At 55.8% G+C, this 17579-nt stretch overlaps 1 protein-coding gene across 2 annotated transcripts in view; it reads right to left on the bottom strand.

The window, feature by feature from the left end:
- Window positions 1–239: 239 nt before the first annotated feature.
- Window positions 240–17579, bottom strand: part of LOC121936095 (gamma-aminobutyric acid receptor subunit alpha-3-like) — a 123751-nt gene continuing 106411 nt past the window's right edge. Inside the window, exons 2-10 of one of the 2 annotated variants that reach the window (XM_042477902.1) lie at window positions 14921–15096; window positions 13699–13823; window positions 11447–11514; window positions 6307–6527; window positions 5584–5666; window positions 5169–5303; window positions 4543–4695; window positions 1743–1954; window positions 240–803 (exon numbers count right to left, since the gene is read on the bottom strand). In XM_042477902.1, the coding sequence (XP_042333836.1) occupies window positions 462–803; window positions 1743–1954; window positions 4543–4695; window positions 5169–5303; window positions 5584–5666; window positions 6307–6527; window positions 11447–11514; window positions 13699–13823; window positions 14921–15033 (1452 nt within the window). In that variant the 5' untranslated portion in view covers window positions 15034–15096 and the 3' untranslated portion in view covers window positions 240–461. Of the gene's footprint in view, window positions 804–1742; window positions 1955–4542; window positions 4696–5168; window positions 5304–5583; window positions 5667–6306; window positions 6528–11446; window positions 11515–13698; window positions 13824–14920; window positions 15097–17579 lie in introns of those variants that run through there. The other variant, XM_042477904.1, reaches the window with a different exon arrangement.

The raw sequence follows: 17579 nt of genomic DNA, 5'->3' as shown, positions 1-17579 counted from the left end.
CCCCCCCCCCCAGTACAATCCATGGGGAAGGCATCGGATGGCAGGAAGAAATAGGCCACCAAAAGAGAAGTGTCTTCTGTGGGGACACAGAGGGTGGGCTGGGTGTCTGGGGGGCATGGGGCAGAGGGAGCGTGGTGCCAGGAAGGTGCCACAGGAGAGGCGTTCTTTCTAGAGAGCTCCCCCCAACCCCCACCTCCCCCCCCAATAGAAATGAAGGAAAACAAACATATGTTCTTGGGTTCTTTCCTTGTTTAAAAAAATCACAGTTTGATTTGTATGAGAGAGAAAGGGAGTCAGCTGAACAAAATCAATCAGAATAAAAGATAAAATGAGGAATACTGAACCACCAGAGAGGAGGCAGAAGAGGGGGCCCTGCCAGATCTCCCTGCCGGGGGCCACACAAACAGGCGGGCGGGCAAAAGGGCGGGCAAAAGGGTGGGCAGGGGGCTGCACAGCTGGCCTCAATCCTTGGGGATCGTGCTCTTGATGGCCGACTCCCGGTTGACGTATGTCGCCCAGTAGACCATATTAAAAATGGCGAACAGGACCGGAAAGACGATGCGGGACATTTTGTCTACCTTGCTGACACTATTGTAGGTCTTCTTGTTCTCGGGGGGCTTTTCCTCCAGCCGGGGCGCCTTGGGGGGCATTACCACTGTGGCTGGCGTGGCCGGCGTGGTGGTGGCTGCGCTCTTGGCAATGGTGGGCAGGCCAGGCTCCTTGGTGATGTTCAGGGCATAAGTTGTGCCCACAATGTTGTAGGTGTTGTTGGTTTTCTTTGCCAAGGTGACTGGCTCTTTCTTCTAAGAAAGGAAAGAAACAACTTTGGGTCCCTACAGAAGAAAAATGATGCCTGGAAGGAGAGCCAGAAATGCCTTGCAGTGAGTGACTGGTGAGGCTCTTGGAGGCCCACGGCGCTTTGCCTCTACCACCCCACATCAGAGGGCAGCTCTGGGGGGGGCATGGTCATCATGCAGTCGGTGCCAGAGATCCCTATTGGCCCCCATGCCCCCACCAGGCTGCACCACAATGGTAAGGCCAGCATCCGAATGTTCAGGACTGGACCATTTTCCCTCTGTTCAAGGTGCAGCTGCAGCCCCTTTGCAAAGGCAGCTGTGGGCTGGGGTGGAGGGCATCCCCTTCATCCCCCTCTGCCTCTTGATGGTGACTAGGAGCCCCTTGGGCCAGCTGGAGCTCGTTCGCCCACTAAGCCCATTCCTGGCCAGGGACCTCCTGGACACAGCAATTCACACTCCTGTAAAACGGCTGTCTGGATTACAGCCATGTGCTGCATGAGGGGCTGCCCTCAGAGACAACTTGGGAGCTGTAGCTGGTGTACCAGTCGCTGCCCTTATTTGCAAGTGACACAACCAAGCAGAAAGGCTGCACACACCTTTGGGAGACACTCAGTGGCTGCCAGTCCAAAAGGGAAGGAGGAGGAAGGACTCCCTTTGTGAGCCCCCCAGACCAGACCAGTTGCCTCTCCCTCTGCCTCCTGGCCCCATGGGAAGCAGCAGCAGGATTTATGGTGGATCAGGGATGGAGCAGCCCAGCCTGGGGGGGGGGGGTTGTCAGCAGTGGCTCTTTCTGCTGTAAAATGGTCATCTCTAGGCTGCAACAGTTATGCCCCAGGGCCAGATTTCAGCCAGTCTTCCATGCATGAGCACACATGCGTGCACACACCCACTGCCCCCCTGATCCCCAGGCTGCTCCCCTCTCACATATCCACTGCACCTCCTCACCTTCATCTCCTGGGCTTCCAGCACCTTCTTTCCGTCCCAGGCCCAGCTCCGCTTGGTGAAGTAGTTGACAGCAGCAAACTCAATCAGCGCAGAAAAGACAAAGGCATAACAGACGGCTATGAACCAGTCCATGGCCGTCGCATATGCCACTTTGGGCAAGGAGTTTCTGGCGCTGATGCTCAATGTGGTCATGGTCAGGACGGTGGTGACCCCTGTGGAAACAAGACCAAGAAGAGTCTGGTGGGAGTGGGACACAGAAAGGCCCTCCTCCCTCAGGGGAAGGACCACCTTGCAAGGCCAGCACATGCCCCCTTTGGCCACTGAGCCGGCTGGACCATCACTGGATGCTGTGGCAAGGGCCCAAGGAGACCAGAAGAACCGGTGGCATTGCTGGACACAGTCTCACTGGAAACAATGCCAGTGGGGCAGTGCCCAGGCCTGCCTCCAGCGCCTCTGGCCAAAAGGCATCTGGTGTCAGCCAGCAAGGCCTCGTGGAAGGGAGAGGGTGGCCTGGTGGGGAGCAGGAGACCCCCATCCAGGTTCTGCCTGGGACAATCCCTGGGCCCTAACATGCTCACCCCTGGGTTGGGGGTCATGATATGAGCTAGGAAATGGGGGGCAGAGGTGCGCTGCTGGGGTGACCCCTTTTCCAAAAAGGGAGATGCCCCTTCCAAAGTCATGGGAAGGAACAGTAACACCTCTGTCTTTGTTAAACAAAAAGCCTGCGTTTTCACTGAGAAATGGTTCAAAGGGAGAAGGTAATTCATTCATGGTGGATTCTGAGTGTGACTTGAGACAAAGCACAACTTGTCTCATTCAAAGAGGATGCTGTGACACATGAAGACACTCTCATTATAGTTTATTGTGGGTTTTTCGGGCTCTGTGGTCATGTTCTAGAAGAGTTTCTTCCAGACACCACAGATGCTGGCGAAACGTCAGGAAGGAACTCTTCTAGAACATAGCCCGAAAAACCCACAAATAACTATGCATGCCGGCCATGAAAGCCTTCGACTTCACTCTCATTATAGATTAACATCTGTGGTCAGAATATTCTTCATTCATCTCTGAATGTGAAAAAGAAAAGATCAGTCCTTTGGCTGTTTGTATAAAAAGGCTTCACAAAATTTCATGAAAGACTCCAGAAATGCAAAAACAAAGTTAAAATAATAAAGTATATAAAAACTCTTATACAGTAATTTTGCCCCAGAAGGGCAAACTTTTGGCATTTTTCATTCTCGTGTATATGACACAAATGAGCAGAGATTTGCCCCCACAAAAGAAGCCACCATTTCCCGGAGACCCAGCACCTTCCCAGCCCTCCCCTACACAGACCCATGCTTTTCTGGGATCTGGGAGAGGAGGGGGGCCAGGACCAGAAAGCCCAACTGTGGGCCTGGGATCTGAAAGGCTTGCAAAAAGGGATGAGAGGTCTCCCTGCCCAGCACAGAAGACCAGGGAAGCTCTAGGAGACTGGGCCAAGGGAAAACAGTAAGCTTAAATTGCCTCCAGAAAAACAGAAGCTTTCTTTGTAAAAACACAGGCGAGGGGAGCCTAAGATGAACGCAGCAGGATCTGTTATGGCTAAAACCGCTGGTGGGAGATTGGGTAGGATACAGAAACAGGAAAAATCACAAGAGTATACACTCTGGCTGTTCGTGTCCTTGTTCCTGTGGCTCTGCGACAGTTTGACCCTCTCTTGTGCTCAAAGTGAGCCTAAGGCCCCCTTCTGAAAGAAAGGCCCACGCAAACCTTCCTCCTCCCTGCCTTTTCCTGGTCAACTGCTCAGGTCAGCAGCCAGTGGCCCCCGTGGCAGGCATGCACATGCCTGAGGATGGCTTGGTGAGGGGCTGCAAATAAATGCTAGCCCAGGTCTTGGGTCACACGGCAGACACAGCACAGCCCTCCAGCCACAGAGCCCTATGCCTTTCTTTTGCCCTGGCAGCTGCCAAGCCAGGGAGAGAGGGATTGGGACGTGACTCTGGGGAGGAGGAAGAGACTGCCCTGAGCTGCCGGCCGGTGCTCTCCCAGGTGCACCTTCAGTGCAGCCACCGCTGCTCCTCTTCCCTGCTCTCTATCAAACGGACGCCAGGGAGGAAAGGAGGTATCCACAGTTGGGTGCGTCCCTGCCATGCCTCTCCCTCCCAGCACTTCAACAGCTGGAAAGGTGGGCCCTGTGGTGGCAGCAGCTTCCTGGATCCAGCTGGCACACGGCCTCTAGAACCTCAGCCCAGCTTCTTCTTCAGCACCAGCACCAACAGCACCAGCAGCAAAAAAGTCAGGTTTTGTGCACATATAGTCCGTCATTTTTCATGCAAAAAGACCTATCTTTGTTTTTAAAAAAACCAAAAAACCTTCAAAACAACTGGGAATTGGTACCAAAAGAAAAGGGCTCTGAAATACAGAAATTCATTAAAATGTGCCCAAACTCTTGCAGTCTCACTCATCAGGAAGGAAACTTTTGAAAACACTGAAACTACATTCCCCTTCCCGAGCGATGCCATCTCTCCATTAGGGGCTGAAGGGCACCTGGGTCCATCCATGGAGAATGGCAACAGGGCTCCCACCCAGGTTTTCATTCAGACTTTAAAAGAGTTCGCCACAGAGCAAGACCGCCTCCCTGGAGGAGGGTCAGGCACCTTGGAGATCACCCACAAAGCCACCTAAAACCTCAGGCACATTTACCTTGCTGCTAGTGGGGGCAATGGGGGGCAGCCCCCAAGGTTTCCTAGAAGGCTAATGCAGCCCCCTAGCCTGCCCTACACCCACCCTCTTCTCGTTGCCCCTGGGACCCAAACCTCACCAAAGACGGTCCGTGCCGGGACACTTTCCCGGTTGAGCCAGAAGGAAACTTGGGAGAGGATGACGGTCATGATGCAGGGCAAGTACGTCTGGATCACAAAGTAGCCAATCTTCCTCTTGAGGTGGAAGTAGGTGGTCATCACAATGTAGGTCCCTAGGCAGGTGGGAAGACACATTGCTAAAAATGGCTCCCTCTCACCTCCACATTTGTGGGCCAGGAGGGACTGGTCTGTCTATGGGCAATGAGAGATGGAAGGAGGAGACCCCAGTAACTCCTTCCACAGGGCTTAAGCCCACAGCACAAGTTCCTAGTTCCTGTGCATGCAGGAGTCTCTCTTTTTTCCAGGCCCCTGCTATGGGGTGCCAAGTGGGCAGAGAGTCATGGGGGGCAGCAGGAGGGGACCCAGCCCCCAAATGGCTCTGGGAGAGGTTGCAAGGGATGGCAGGCCTTCGTAGCTGGGGCACAGCAGAGGCCAGAGCAACTGTCCCCTTGCAGTGGGGGGTCTTTCAGGGGCAGCCCTGGCTCCCAACTGGGGGGGGGCAGAATGACCCAATCAAGGTCTGGCTCAGTCCCCCCGCCCCCGGGGAACTTGCTGTTCTCCTATCACTTCCCTCCTGGCCTCTCACCTGTGCTCGACTCAATGGAGTCTCTGCCCACGTTGTGTCCAAGCAGGTCATACTGGTTGAGGCGGGACCCCCCTTCAGCCACCTCCACTTTCCCCAGCGTCCAGGTGTAGATCACCTCTGTCTTGGTGTAGGCATCTGGAGGGGAGGGAGGGAGGGGGCAGAGTGGTCACCCAGCCATCCAGCCAAATGCAGGGCAGAAATGGGGTGAGGACCTGCTCACAGGTTCTGAAGGCACCCTCTTGGAGGAGCAATGGGGAAGCTGTGAATGCGATGGGGAAACACAAAACACAAGCAAGCAATTCTGCACATGCACATGTACACACATGTGTGCACGCACACGCGCACACACAGGGAGCCCTGATGGGAGGAAGGGAGGGAGGCAGGATGCCCCCGCCCCTGGCAGCAGAGAACTCACAGCTCCCAAACTTCAATGGGCACGCGTGCACATCCATGGGGAAGTCCTCTAGGTGCATAGGGCATTCTGCATGAATGGTGAGCCTGCAAAAGAGAAGGGCTGCTTGCCTGTGAACAGCCGAGGGCCAAACCCACAGAATGATGCCCATTTTCACCCCCAGAACTGTTTCAGGAACAAATGTTTGTGCAAGACCCCCATGAATGCCCCTCACCCTCTACTTCTGGAGAGATCATGTTGATATGGGCCCTTGGCAGTTGAGGCACCAGTTGAGCCCATTGGCACCATATGCCTTGAGGGCAAACTGACTCATGAGTGCTGCATGATCACTGGAAGGGTTAAGCCTCCTGCGAGGCCAGGGAAAAAGACCGGCCTGGCATGGGTTGGAGGGTGCTGAGAGTGACCAGAACCACCAGTAAAAGAGGGGCCATGATCCTCCATGATGAGACTGAGTATGGAAGTCTGCTTTACTCCACTCTGCCCTTGCCTTCCTCCCTTCTGCCCATCACAGGAGTCCAAGGCAGCAGAGAAGCATCCAGCTACCTGCCTATCACTGGGCACACTCCCAGGAAGCCTGCGAGGGAGTGTCAGGAGGACTGAGAGGGGCGGTCGAGACTCTGAGCACTCTGCCCAGCTCTCCTTCCAAGGGGAACGAGGCAGAGATGTCCAGTGGCACGGAAACTGCATGGCAAGGAAAGGGGGTGTGCACACCCATCCCATGCCCACCTCATGGTGTAGAGGAGGGTCCCGTTGTCCACCAGTCGGAGGAGTTTGTTGGGTGTTGTCATGTTGTGCGCAACAGACTTCTTGCCATTGTGGAAGAAGGTGTCTGGGGTCCAGATCTTACTGGCCAGCAGATTGTTCAGTGGAAGGACCTTCATGGGGCCATCGAACTTGAGCCTCTCATCTCTCCAGGACTGCCGGAAAAACACATCAATGGTGTATTCCTGTCAGAAAAGAGACCAATGGTGAGAGCACAGACATTTCCATTAGAGTATGCTTCTCTTTCTAATGGCCTGGTGATATTGAGAATCCACAGCAATGCCTATGAGCGTCACTGGAAGGGGCCTCAAAGTGTCTCAGCTCTTCTTCAATCTCTTAGGGGGCAGCTGAGCCCCCCCATGCATCTCACCATACCCAACGCAGGGACAGCACATGGGCATGATGAGATGGAGGGAATGGGGATGCCAAGGGGGCACAGACTGTTGCTGAGGAGCTGGGGAGGTCAGGTAGCTCACATGCTTGGCTTCCTTGATCAGCACAGGATGGCTTCCCACCCAGTGCCCAGCCCTTTGGTTCCTGAACCATGGTTCAGCCCACAACTTTTCAACGGCCAAAGTGGGATGCAGGGGAGGAGCAACTGATTCTCACGCCTACCATGGCCATCCTGCCCACAGCCAAGGAAGCCCTTTGCAGGCAGTGGGGAGGCAGTGGGGGGGGGGCAAGATGGATACCCTCAGTGCACCCCTCCATGGTCAGAGGAGCAAGGAGAGGCAGGAGAAGCCCAGAAGACATTCCTAATGCCCAATGGCCAGCAGGCAACATTTTGAGGGGCTGCCCACTCAATGGCCAGGAGATCACACCTATCCCATGCGTGTCTCATACAGTGAAAGGGGCAGCGAGACACCCACGTCCCACTCTCTGCTCCCAGTTCATGTACTTTTCTTTCTTTGCTTAATTATCAAAACACTTAGAATCATAGAAACCTCAAGAACCATTGAGTCCAAACCCCTTGTGCCATGCACAAAGATCTAAGCCTTCCATGGCCATCCAGCCTCTGCTTAAAAGCCTGCAAAGGAGGAGACTCCACCACCCTCCACCGAGGAGCAGCATCTTCCACTGTCAAACAGCTCTTGCCCTCAGGAAATTCTTTGTAAGGTTTAAGTGGAATCTCTTTTCTTGTAGCTTGCATCCATTGCTCCATGTCCCAGTCTCTGGAGTAGCAGAAAACAAGCTTGCTCCATCCTCAGTATGACATCTCTTCAAATATTTAAGCAGGGCTTTCATGTTTACTTTATCCCACTCTCTCTCCACACAGAATAAAATGCCCCAGGGAGGATTATCGCCTCCCTTTACAGGCATCTTACACCAACCTTCCTCTCCCATCTTGATCTGGTTATCCTGCCCCCCCCCCTTTGCGCTGGTACTGCCAACAGCTTTGCCCCCAGGCTGCCCCCCCACCTCCTTCCCACAAGTCCTTTGCTTTTCTCCCTCCTCAGCAATTCCTTCGTTCGCCTGTTCTCCTTCCAACAGCAAACAGGCAAAGGAACTGCTGAGGAGGGAGAAAAGAAAGACTGGAGAGAAGGAGATGGTGGTGGTGCTGGGGAGTGGGGGAGGCAAAGCTGGTTCGGGGGGGGGATTCAGAGCACCATCCCACCCCCCACAGATTGGCTTGGCCTCCCTGGCAGCCCCAAGTCCTCTTGCCAGGATCACACATTCACATGTGGCTGCATGTGTGCGCGCACACAGGAAGGAGGGGGAGGACTGTGGACCTTGAAAAGAGCCCAGCAGCAGCAGCCCAGAGGAAGCCATGGCAGGAGAGGGACTCACTGCACTTGAGGGCTGAGGCCTCTATTCTGCCTCTGCCAGGCCATTCTGGGGCCCTTCACTCAAGCATCTCATGCCAGCCCACAGAGAGTGGCAATCAGAACCTGCATTTGGATGCTGGGGTGCCACAGGCCATGCCTGTCCATCAGCTGTTGCCATTCCTCTGTAGTCATTCCAAAGAAAGAGACCAGAACAGTCTGTGTATGTGTGACTATGACTGTGTACATTCGTGTGGGTGTCTGTGGCAATCTCCCCAGGGATTTTCTGCCCCTTCTCCTACCCACAGTCTCTCCATGCCAACACCACAAGCACTGGGGCTGGCACAGGGAAAGGCTGCAGAGCTGAGTATGGGTCAGACAGTGCTTCCCTGAGCCAAAGGAAAAGTGGTTGCAGACACCCAGCAGAACCGGGCAATTAGTGCCAGCAAGCAGCAGCCCGGCAAGCAGAGGAATTGGTAGTGGAAGCTCCAGTAATGGCTGCCATGGCGATGAAGGTGGCCTGGTGGAAGGTGACACTGCTAGACATGAGGGGAGGGCAGGGGGGCTGGACGAGGCACAGAGCCCTCTGAAAGGGCAGACTGGCTGGAGGATCTACCCTGTGTTGGCCAGCTGGACATATGGCATATGAGCCCGGCCCCCACCCTGGCCTCTGTGGCTGGACCTGGATGGAGGGGGAGCATCAGTCTCACATACCCTCCAAGGTTTCACAGGGGAAGATGGGGACAGCCCCCTGGGTCAGTCTGTAAGGCGTCTGGGCTGAGGGACCCCAGGAGGAGCCACTCACAGGATCTGGCCCAGTGCAAAAGTTATTCATGAAGAAAAACACTGAAAATGGGTGTTTTAAGCAGTGACGCCTCTAGATTTAGGTACTGAGCTGGAGGGGGGGGAGAGAAAACTCTAAATCAATAAATATAAGATTGTACCTCTGTCCACAGCATGTTCATAAATACAGTCCAGGGCACCTGCATAACAGCCACTGGAATTAGAAGGCTAAGCTCTTTGTTCAGTCTGCCTCATCTGCTCAGTTCACCTTAGGCATGAGGTTCACAAATGTACTTCCCTGAGGTAATGGTGGCCTTACAGTCTAATCTACTGCACAGCAGTGTTACAACAAAAGGTGGGAGTAAGTCCTTTAGCTCCACAAAGTAAATGGGACAGAATTCATTCAATTACATATTGCTGGGGGGAAATGATTACTATTAGGAGCTGGATGTGTTCCACCAGCCTTTAGATGCTACAGGAGTTGCAGTCTTGCAGACCTTTTACTTGGGAGCAAGGGCCATTGAACTCAGAGGCACTTGCCTGAGCAGAAAAGTGTACAAGGAACTGCTGCTCTAGAGAGGAACCTCTAGTACTGCCCCCATTCCTCTCTCTCTCACATACACAAATTCCCATCACAAAAACACATTTCCTCTCCCACATAAATGCCTACAGATGCACACACTTTCCCTCAACAGTTGCATCCACACATGGATAAACAGATGTCCCCACACTTTCTTAACACAAGCACATGCGCACACACAGAGAACGCTGAGCTGCTGCTGCCCCTCCTGTCTCTTTCAGAGGCTGCAACAGGAAAGGGAGAACCTGAACTTTCATGGGGGGGGGTGTCAAAGAGAGGAAGAGGCAATAAAGACCCCCTTGCAACCCCCACCCCACAGCATCAGCTTTTCTTGGCATGAAGGCCAATGTGTGTGCATGTGTGCACATACACACATGTGTGCCACACACACACACTTTCTCTGCGCGCATGGGACACATGTAAGCACATACCACCTGGCGCAGAAGGCAGTATCCCCCACCCTGTGCATGTCTTCTCCATTTCCCCCCTTTCACAGTTCATTATCCACGCTCCCTTAATCAAATGTGCTCCACCTTAGAAGTAATTATGAGATACTCCCTGAGGGCCAAACTGCTGCATATATTAAGATGCTTTGCTAGCATGTGAAAGAGAGAAAAGGAAGAGGGGGGAGCCAGGGTTCCCTTCCAGCAGAAAGTGAGGAGGGAGGGCCCAGCAAAGCAGGGAAGGAAAAGCAGCTGCAGGATCACCACCAGCACCACCACTACCCCACTGCCAGAAAGGGCCAACCGACTGGGAACTCACCAAGGCAGAATGTCAGGGGACATTCCTTACCAGCCCTCAGCCTGCTGGGCCCATTCACCCCATTCCTGCCTGGCATGGGGGGTGATCAGAGGCTGGCATCTTCCCCCCTCCCCTACTGGTGGTCTGGGAGGCCAGTCAATTGCAGTGGCACAACTAGGGACCCCCAGGTCCACAGGTTTGGCTCTGGGAGGACACACAGGCCACGGAGATGAGGCTGGGGCTGCTTGCACTGTGGGAAGTGCTGCTGGGTGGGGGCCCAGGGGAAACTGAGGACAACAAAGGAGACGCACATGGACACCCCTTGTTCAGCAGAGAAGGGTCCTGGAGGCATGGGGAGGGTTCTCCTGAGGAACCATAGGATTCCTTTGGCTGCAGCTTCTGGATGGAGGGCACATTGAGGTTGGGTTGCTGGGCTTTATGGAACCTAGTCCTTTGGAACAGAAAGTGAGTCCCTTTACGTGGCTGCTTCTTCCAATTAACTGTGCTCCACCGGGCTGTTTTAATTAGTAAACCTCTTGTGCCTCAATTAAGCCCTCTGGCTCCTCCTTCACCCCCTTCCCAGATTCTTCTCTCCAAGGGACATTTGAGCCCCTTCTCCCCTCTGCTGTCAGTGAAGGAGGCAGGGTCTTTTCCAAGTGAGTGCTCTCTGGGTGTGTTGGACTACCACTCCCGTCACTCCCACTTGCAAGCCCAGGGTATGGGAACTGATGTCCAAAACATCCCAAGGGCCTTGTGCACACTGTTTTATGGGATGCAAGGAGAGTGGGCTGCGAGTGCTGGCAGAGACCCCAATGCCACTGTGGCACCCTCCTTGCCATGTGAAAATGGGGAGAAGGAGGGGAGCTGCTCTCTTTATAGTGGGTGAGGGGGCTGCTGGTACTGATTCCCCCCCCCGCCCCTGGGTTAGACTCTGGGGGCAGCTGCCTTTCCTCCCTGGAAAGAAGCCCATCCGCCTCCATCCACAAATAGGTGGGTTTTCTGAAGAAGTCTCTGCCAGGGGGGGGGGAGCTGCCGATCAGCAATAGCAATAGTAATAGCAAGTACATTTCTATACCGCTTATCAGTGCATTTAAGCACTCCCGGGAAGCCTTGGTTTTCTCTCTTTCTCTCTCTCTCTCTCTCTCTCTCTTTCTCTCTCTCTCTCATACACAAACACACACACAAAAATACACTCACACCCTGGTCTCTTGAGGGCAGCAGCTGCACCAGCGCCTACCATGTCGGTGTCTGAGACAGGTCCAAAACTGGTCACATAAATGTTTGTCTTGACCTCTGTCACTGTATCTGCAAAAAAGGAGGACAGGGGGCTGTTGGTGGGGCTTTGTTTTCCATGGGTGATTTGCACTTGAGTTTGCCCCCTGGGTTGTTATGCTGCTCTCAGGCATGCACACCAAAGAAGAGCCCCCTTCTTAAGCCCCCAAAGGGCAGAGGGCATGGGGTGGGGCATGGGGGCTCCTCCATTCACCCCCAGGCTCTCTCCACCCAGCTGCCCTCAACCTGGATGCCTGCCATGTGCCTGGAGGTCAAGCGGTCCTTCCCGAAGAGTTTGGAATCTGTGCCAGCAGCTGTGCCCTCTTGTCCCACTGGCTCCCTTGACCTGTTTGTGCTTTGCATGAGTTACCCTCCTCTCCTCCCCGCCAGGACTGGGCCCTGTGCTCAGCATGAGGAGGGGGTGACAGTGGGCCCCACGAGCCCTAGACCCTCCTTGCTGCGAGGGCCCCAGCCCAAGACAAGAGTCCAACCTGCTGCTTTGGCCACCAAAATTCCCTCCCAGGCTGGAGAAAGAGGCTTCCCAACGTCCTTCCCAAGGGCAGAAACTCTTGGCAGAAGCCATTGATGGGGGGGGGGGGAGAGATTTATTTCTTTTCCTGCAGTCATGAATCACACCCACAAGGTGACTCTGAGCTGAAGGCTTCCTGACTGGTCACCTATCCATCTGTCTCCATGGTGGGGCCTGCCCCTCTTCCTCGGCCGAAGCCCATCCCACCCGTGCCTGTGCCCACTCTCCTCTCCTTGGCTTAGATCCAATCCAAAAGTGAAGCAAAAGCAAAAATCTGCTTCTTCTTGTGCTGATCAAATTCCCAGCGGCCACCACACCCAGCTGCCCCATTGTGAACAGTGGGCCACATCCGACACACTCCATGTTTGCTTCTAGTGGAGTTCCTTAAGCAGTCTGCATCACGGCTACCTCTCAGGGATGCTCTTTTGGTGGGTTGCCCCCATTGCTGCCATCACCCAAAAGAACCAAAGGGCCACAGCCCCCCTTCTGCCTCTCTGGATGTCCTCCACCAATCCCACAAAGAAGAAGGGGCCAGCAGCCACCGTGTGTCTGGTGGGGGCAGGAAGGCAAGGTGCATGAATTATCAGTCTCTGTTTCTGGGTGGCAGTGAGTCTGGCCCCAAGAAATGGGCTAAGAGGTGACTCTTCTGGGCCTTCCTCAGCCTCTCCTCCTCCCAAAACATCCCTCACAAAATCTTGGACCAACCCAGTCTTGGACTGGCTGACGTGGTTCCCCTGGTGGATAATCTGGACTCAAGTGATTGCTGCAAACCCAGGAGGTTCTCTACTGGCCCCAGTGGCCCTATCGCTGCTCTGCTCACTGCCTTCCCACTGCAAGTCCCTTGCTTCTCCACCTCTGGCCTAAGAAGGGGCTGTCTGCCCTCCTCAAGGCAAGCAGAGGCCAAACCTTCTGTTGAGGGCAGGCCCCACAAGGGAGAGGAAGGCTTGGGGGTGTGAGTGGGGACTTGGTACCTGCAGAAGACCCTTAGGGTCACCCTTTCCCTGCGAGGGGGGAGAGGATGATGGAGCAGTGCCTTCTCTTTCCTTTTTTTTTTCTGCAGAGGCAGAATAATGCAAGTCTGCATGCTCATGCGTCTCCTTCCCTGTCAAGGGCTCAATGCAAGTTTGGCCCAATCTCTCTCACCACCAAAAATACTTCCCCTCCAATTCTGCAAGATGGGGCACAGACTCTCAGCGTCTCTCCCTCTCCCTCTCTCTGGTGAGCAGCTATGTTGTCACAGCAACCTCCTCTCCATCTAGGCCATGAGGCAAACCCAGGCAGGTCCAAGGAGAAGGCTGGGGAGCAGGAGGGCAGTAGCCCCTGAACACTCCAGGTCCTGTCCTGGGAGAGATCCCTCCCGCTGCCCTTTCCAGCTGCCCAGGGCCTCCTGGAGCAGCAAGAGCCCCAACAGGGACTCCCAACCCAGTACAACATTTATGTGCACACCAGTTCCCATTTCAGCACAAAACTGTTTAAGGCTTGTCTAGTCAAACATCCACTGGAGCTCTGGCAGTGTGGTGTGTCAGGGCCCACAGGGGTCTTTTAGTGGTCCTGCAGGCTGGGAAGAGAAGGCACAGGTGCCCAGATAAACACACCCAGGGGAAGAGGAGAAAGGAAGCCGTGAGCCATCCTGGGAGCCCAGCTGAACCTTCCCTACTCATGGGACCCTACGCAAGAGAGTGACTGACCTCCCAGGCCGGGCCGCAACCGGTTGTCATACCCGTCCAGCAGGCGGTCCAGGATGCGGGTGAAGATGGTGATGTTGTCCTTGCTGTCATCATCGATGATGTCTGGGCCATGCTTCTGGGCAAGGCTGCCAGGTTAGGAGAGGAAGAAGGAGCAGTTAAGGTCAGGCTGTGCCAAGGCTGTTTTGGATATCCCCCCCCCCCGGCCCCCGGCCCAGCCCTGGCATATGACTCCCCCAAAGGGCTCACTGGAGAAACTCCAAGAGGAAACAGGGGGGCTTGGGGGTCAAGAAGCCTGCCATGAGGGCCAGGGAGAGGGTGCCCAAGGATGGTGGGCCCTCCAAGGCCATGCAGTGGGCAGGAACCTCTTTTAGACTAAAGGCTTAATTTGCTTGCGACATCTTCCAAACACACATGCCTTAGCCAGCCAGAAAGTATTAGTGAAGTAAAAAATGGCTGCCCACGCTGTCGCTGACAGTGAGTGCACTACCAAAGTCCAGCAGAGCCGATGCCCACCCCAGGATGCAGCCACAGACGAGCAGGGACCACCCCCAAAACATCTGGAATTCCCTCCAAAGGTAGCAGGGGAAATGTTTCTGTAATGAGTGGGGAAGGCCAAAATACCAGCAGATTTTTTCCTTTGAAAGCCCTTCCTGCCAGAAAGCTTCACACTTTCACCCAGTGAGCAGGGGAGGGAAAACCACCCAAACCCTGCCCCCCACCCCACCCACCCCCCACACAATGGTGTCATGGGTGCCAGCATCTGAGAAAATCCAGAAAAGCCCCAGGAAGGCTGGGTCTGCTGGCAAGTTATACACACGCCAGGATGCATGACCAGCACCAGCGCCATCAACAGCAGCCTTTAAGGGACTGGACTTGGCCAGAGGCCTCTCAGAGTGGAGGCGGAGGAGGGCCAGAGCCACCCAGGTGGGTTCCCAGCAGGCAGACCTTCACAAGGCAGCCCCCCCCCCACACACACACACACCTGTGGCACGGTTAGACAGCAGCACCTTCCTCAGCGAATGCCCTGAGTTTTTTCCAAGGCTTCTTCCCTCTTGTGTCTTTCCAGAGGCACATCTGGCCCAATGCGGTTGGAGAAGGGGCAGGGGCACTTAGAGCCTTCCGTATGGAAGCACCCCCATCCCAGAGGAGGAGGTGGGAACTGGAGCCCCCTCTGCCCCCCAGCCCCACATGCTCCCTTTCCCAGGGCCTGGGGCCATCTTACCCCTCTGCAGGGAGAGCAGCATAAGCCAGGAGTAGTAGCAGCAGCAGCAGCAGCAGGACCCCAGGGCTAGCAGTGGCCGGGGGCAATGTGGCTGGGCCTCTCCTCAGAGCCATCCCTCCAGGATGCAGTGCCAGCAGCAGGAGCAGAAGGAGGGGGACCAGGAAGATTATCCACACCTGCTGGGGGGAGAGAAAAGGCACTTGGGGGGGGACAATATTGGGGGGGAGGGAATGTTAGATGAATAGATTCAGTCAAGGAGGCTAAGAGCCTGAGCAGAGCAGGGGAAGACAAGGGGGCTCTCAGAGGTCTCACTTGTGGCATTGCCAGGCAAAGTCCACCCGAGGGCAGCTAACAACAACAATATGAGGCCTGCGCATGTGCTCCTGGTCCAAAGGAGGCATCCCCTCCCATAGGTTAAGGGGGTTCAGCCTAGGATCCCTCTGCTTATGGGGTGACAGAAGCCCCTCTGGGCCCCCCCTCTTCCTGAAAGGGCCAGCCAGGCCTCAACTGGGCAGCCTGGTTTTGCTTTGGCAAAGGCCAGACCCAAAGCACCCCACCACCCCATACACCTGCTGCCTGCCGGGGTGGGGGGCTTCCTCTGGACCAGCCTCAGCAGCCCCCAGGCTGGCATAGAGTGTCAGCCAGGCCCCTTTCTTTGCCAGGCTCCTGCCAAGGGGAGGGTCCCTCCACCCCAACCCCCATCCCCCTCCTAACTCCCTAGAATGCTCCGGAGCAACATCCCTTTCTATGGGCCAAGCCCTCTTCTTGCCAAGGCGCCATCCATGCCAGGCCAGACTGGCTCCCTGTCTGTATTGGCAAACAGGCAAGCCCCAGCCCCGCTCCCAGCTGACGCAGCACCCTCCAGGATCGAGGCCAGTTTGTGCCAAGAGCAAGAGGACGGTTCCCCAGCCCTGAGGCCTCGGCCACGAACAGGGGAGGGTTGAGGCCTGGGCCCCGACCCTCTTCCCTCCTAGGGCGACTTCGGGGACCCAGGAGCCCCAAAAGAACAACCGGCGGCGCTGCGGAGGCGGCTGCCAGGATGCTTCCTTGGCACTTGCTGGCAAAACACTCCATTTTGGCACCACAACTGCTGGCAGCCTGACTCACAACCCCCGCCATTGCAGCAGCCAGACTGCTCTGACTCACAACCGCCCCCCACTCAGCGTAAGACTGCAGACACAACAACACAACCGCAAGCGCCGCGAAGGCCCGGGGAGGGGGGAGTTCAGTACCCCCCCAAAAACCCAACAAAAAACTATGGATGCCGGCCATGAAAGCCTTCGACTTCACTCCGCTTTCAGTCTGTAGACATGCCAGCTCTCTGGCCCTCAGACCCACAGCGCAGAGGGTTGCTCTTTGGGCAGGCAGATTGGCATCCCTGGCTCAGCACATGATGGCTCGCCCACCCAACCATTCATTTGCCTCTCATTTCATGCAGTGCCCAGGAACGGCGGCCTCTTTTCCCTTTCTCCTTTCTCCGGGAGTGGAGAGTGGGTATTTACTGTCTCCAGACGGCATCTGCGCTTTCCCCTTGAAGTGCCGTTTCGCCTGCAGTCTTGCAGGACCACTCTGTCCACCAGGAGGAAGCAGAGCCCTGACACGAAATGGGATTTTGGCCCAGGGAGGCAGAGGGAGGGAGCGAGAGGGGCTGAGCTGGCTGCCCGGTGACCTGGGGGCTAAAGGGGCCGGGGGAGAGGGCCAGGGGAGCCCATCTGGGCAGAGAGATCGTTGCTAAGGGCAGCCACCACCCAATGGCCTGTGCCCCTGCGCGGGCGAGGACTCCTCCTGGTACAGTCCGGACTCTCACCTCAGCTAGGGTAGGATTTGGAACACTTGTAGGCAAGCGGTTACCTGCCTATTGTCTTTTACTACCGCAGTGCCTGAGAGGAGAGAGAGCAATGCGGGAGGGAGCCTCCCCTCCCTTCCCCCAGCAGCCAGACAGACAGCCACCAACACAAAGAGAGGGGGGAGGAGGGAGGGAGGGGGGTCTTGGTGGTCTGGGTCCCTAGACACACATACATCCCAGGCATCCCACCCAGGCTGGGGCACAGGGGCCAGGGGCGCCTTGGAGAAAGAGCCTCACCTGTACACTACCAAAGGGCCTGGCTGGGCCTGGGCACACATGCCAGCCATTCCTCCTGCCCACCCCCACACTCACTCTAGCTGGGAGCCAGGGGAAGGGAGCCCTTCCCCTCTTTGGGCAATCCGGCTGGGCAATGGGGTAGCATTTGGAGTGTCCTTAGCAACAGTTGAGGCCTTGGTGCTCCTGCAGCTGCTTCTGTGGGCCAGACCTGGCTGGTACACTAGCCAGGATACCACCAACGAGGGGCTTCCTAGCCTGGCCTGGTTGGTTTCCCAGGGTCCAGGGACTGGAAGGCTGCCCAGGGCAGCTCACAAGGTCTCCTGGCTGCCCTTCTCCTGAGCGGGCAAGGCCAGAGAGAATGCCTGACAAGATGGCTGCTGGCATCAAGGATCCCATGGAGAGGAGGAGCTAACCTGCCGCCCACCCAGTAAGACTGCCTGGCTGGAGAGAGATTCTGGCATGCTGGACTCCCCAGAAGAACCATTCAGAAGATGGTGCAGGGACTTCTCTTTGGTAGTATGCCCCCCCACCTCCCACGTTGTTAACTGAACTTGTAACCCGGGGTTTGGTGCCACT

The sequence above is a fragment of the Sceloporus undulatus genome, chromosome 7 (assembly GCF_019175285.1).
Source record: "Sceloporus undulatus isolate JIND9_A2432 ecotype Alabama chromosome 7, SceUnd_v1.1, whole genome shotgun sequence".
Classification (NCBI taxonomy): domain Eukaryota; kingdom Metazoa; phylum Chordata; class Lepidosauria; order Squamata; family Phrynosomatidae; genus Sceloporus; species Sceloporus undulatus.
This window is presented reverse-complemented; position numbering and strand designations above follow the sequence as displayed.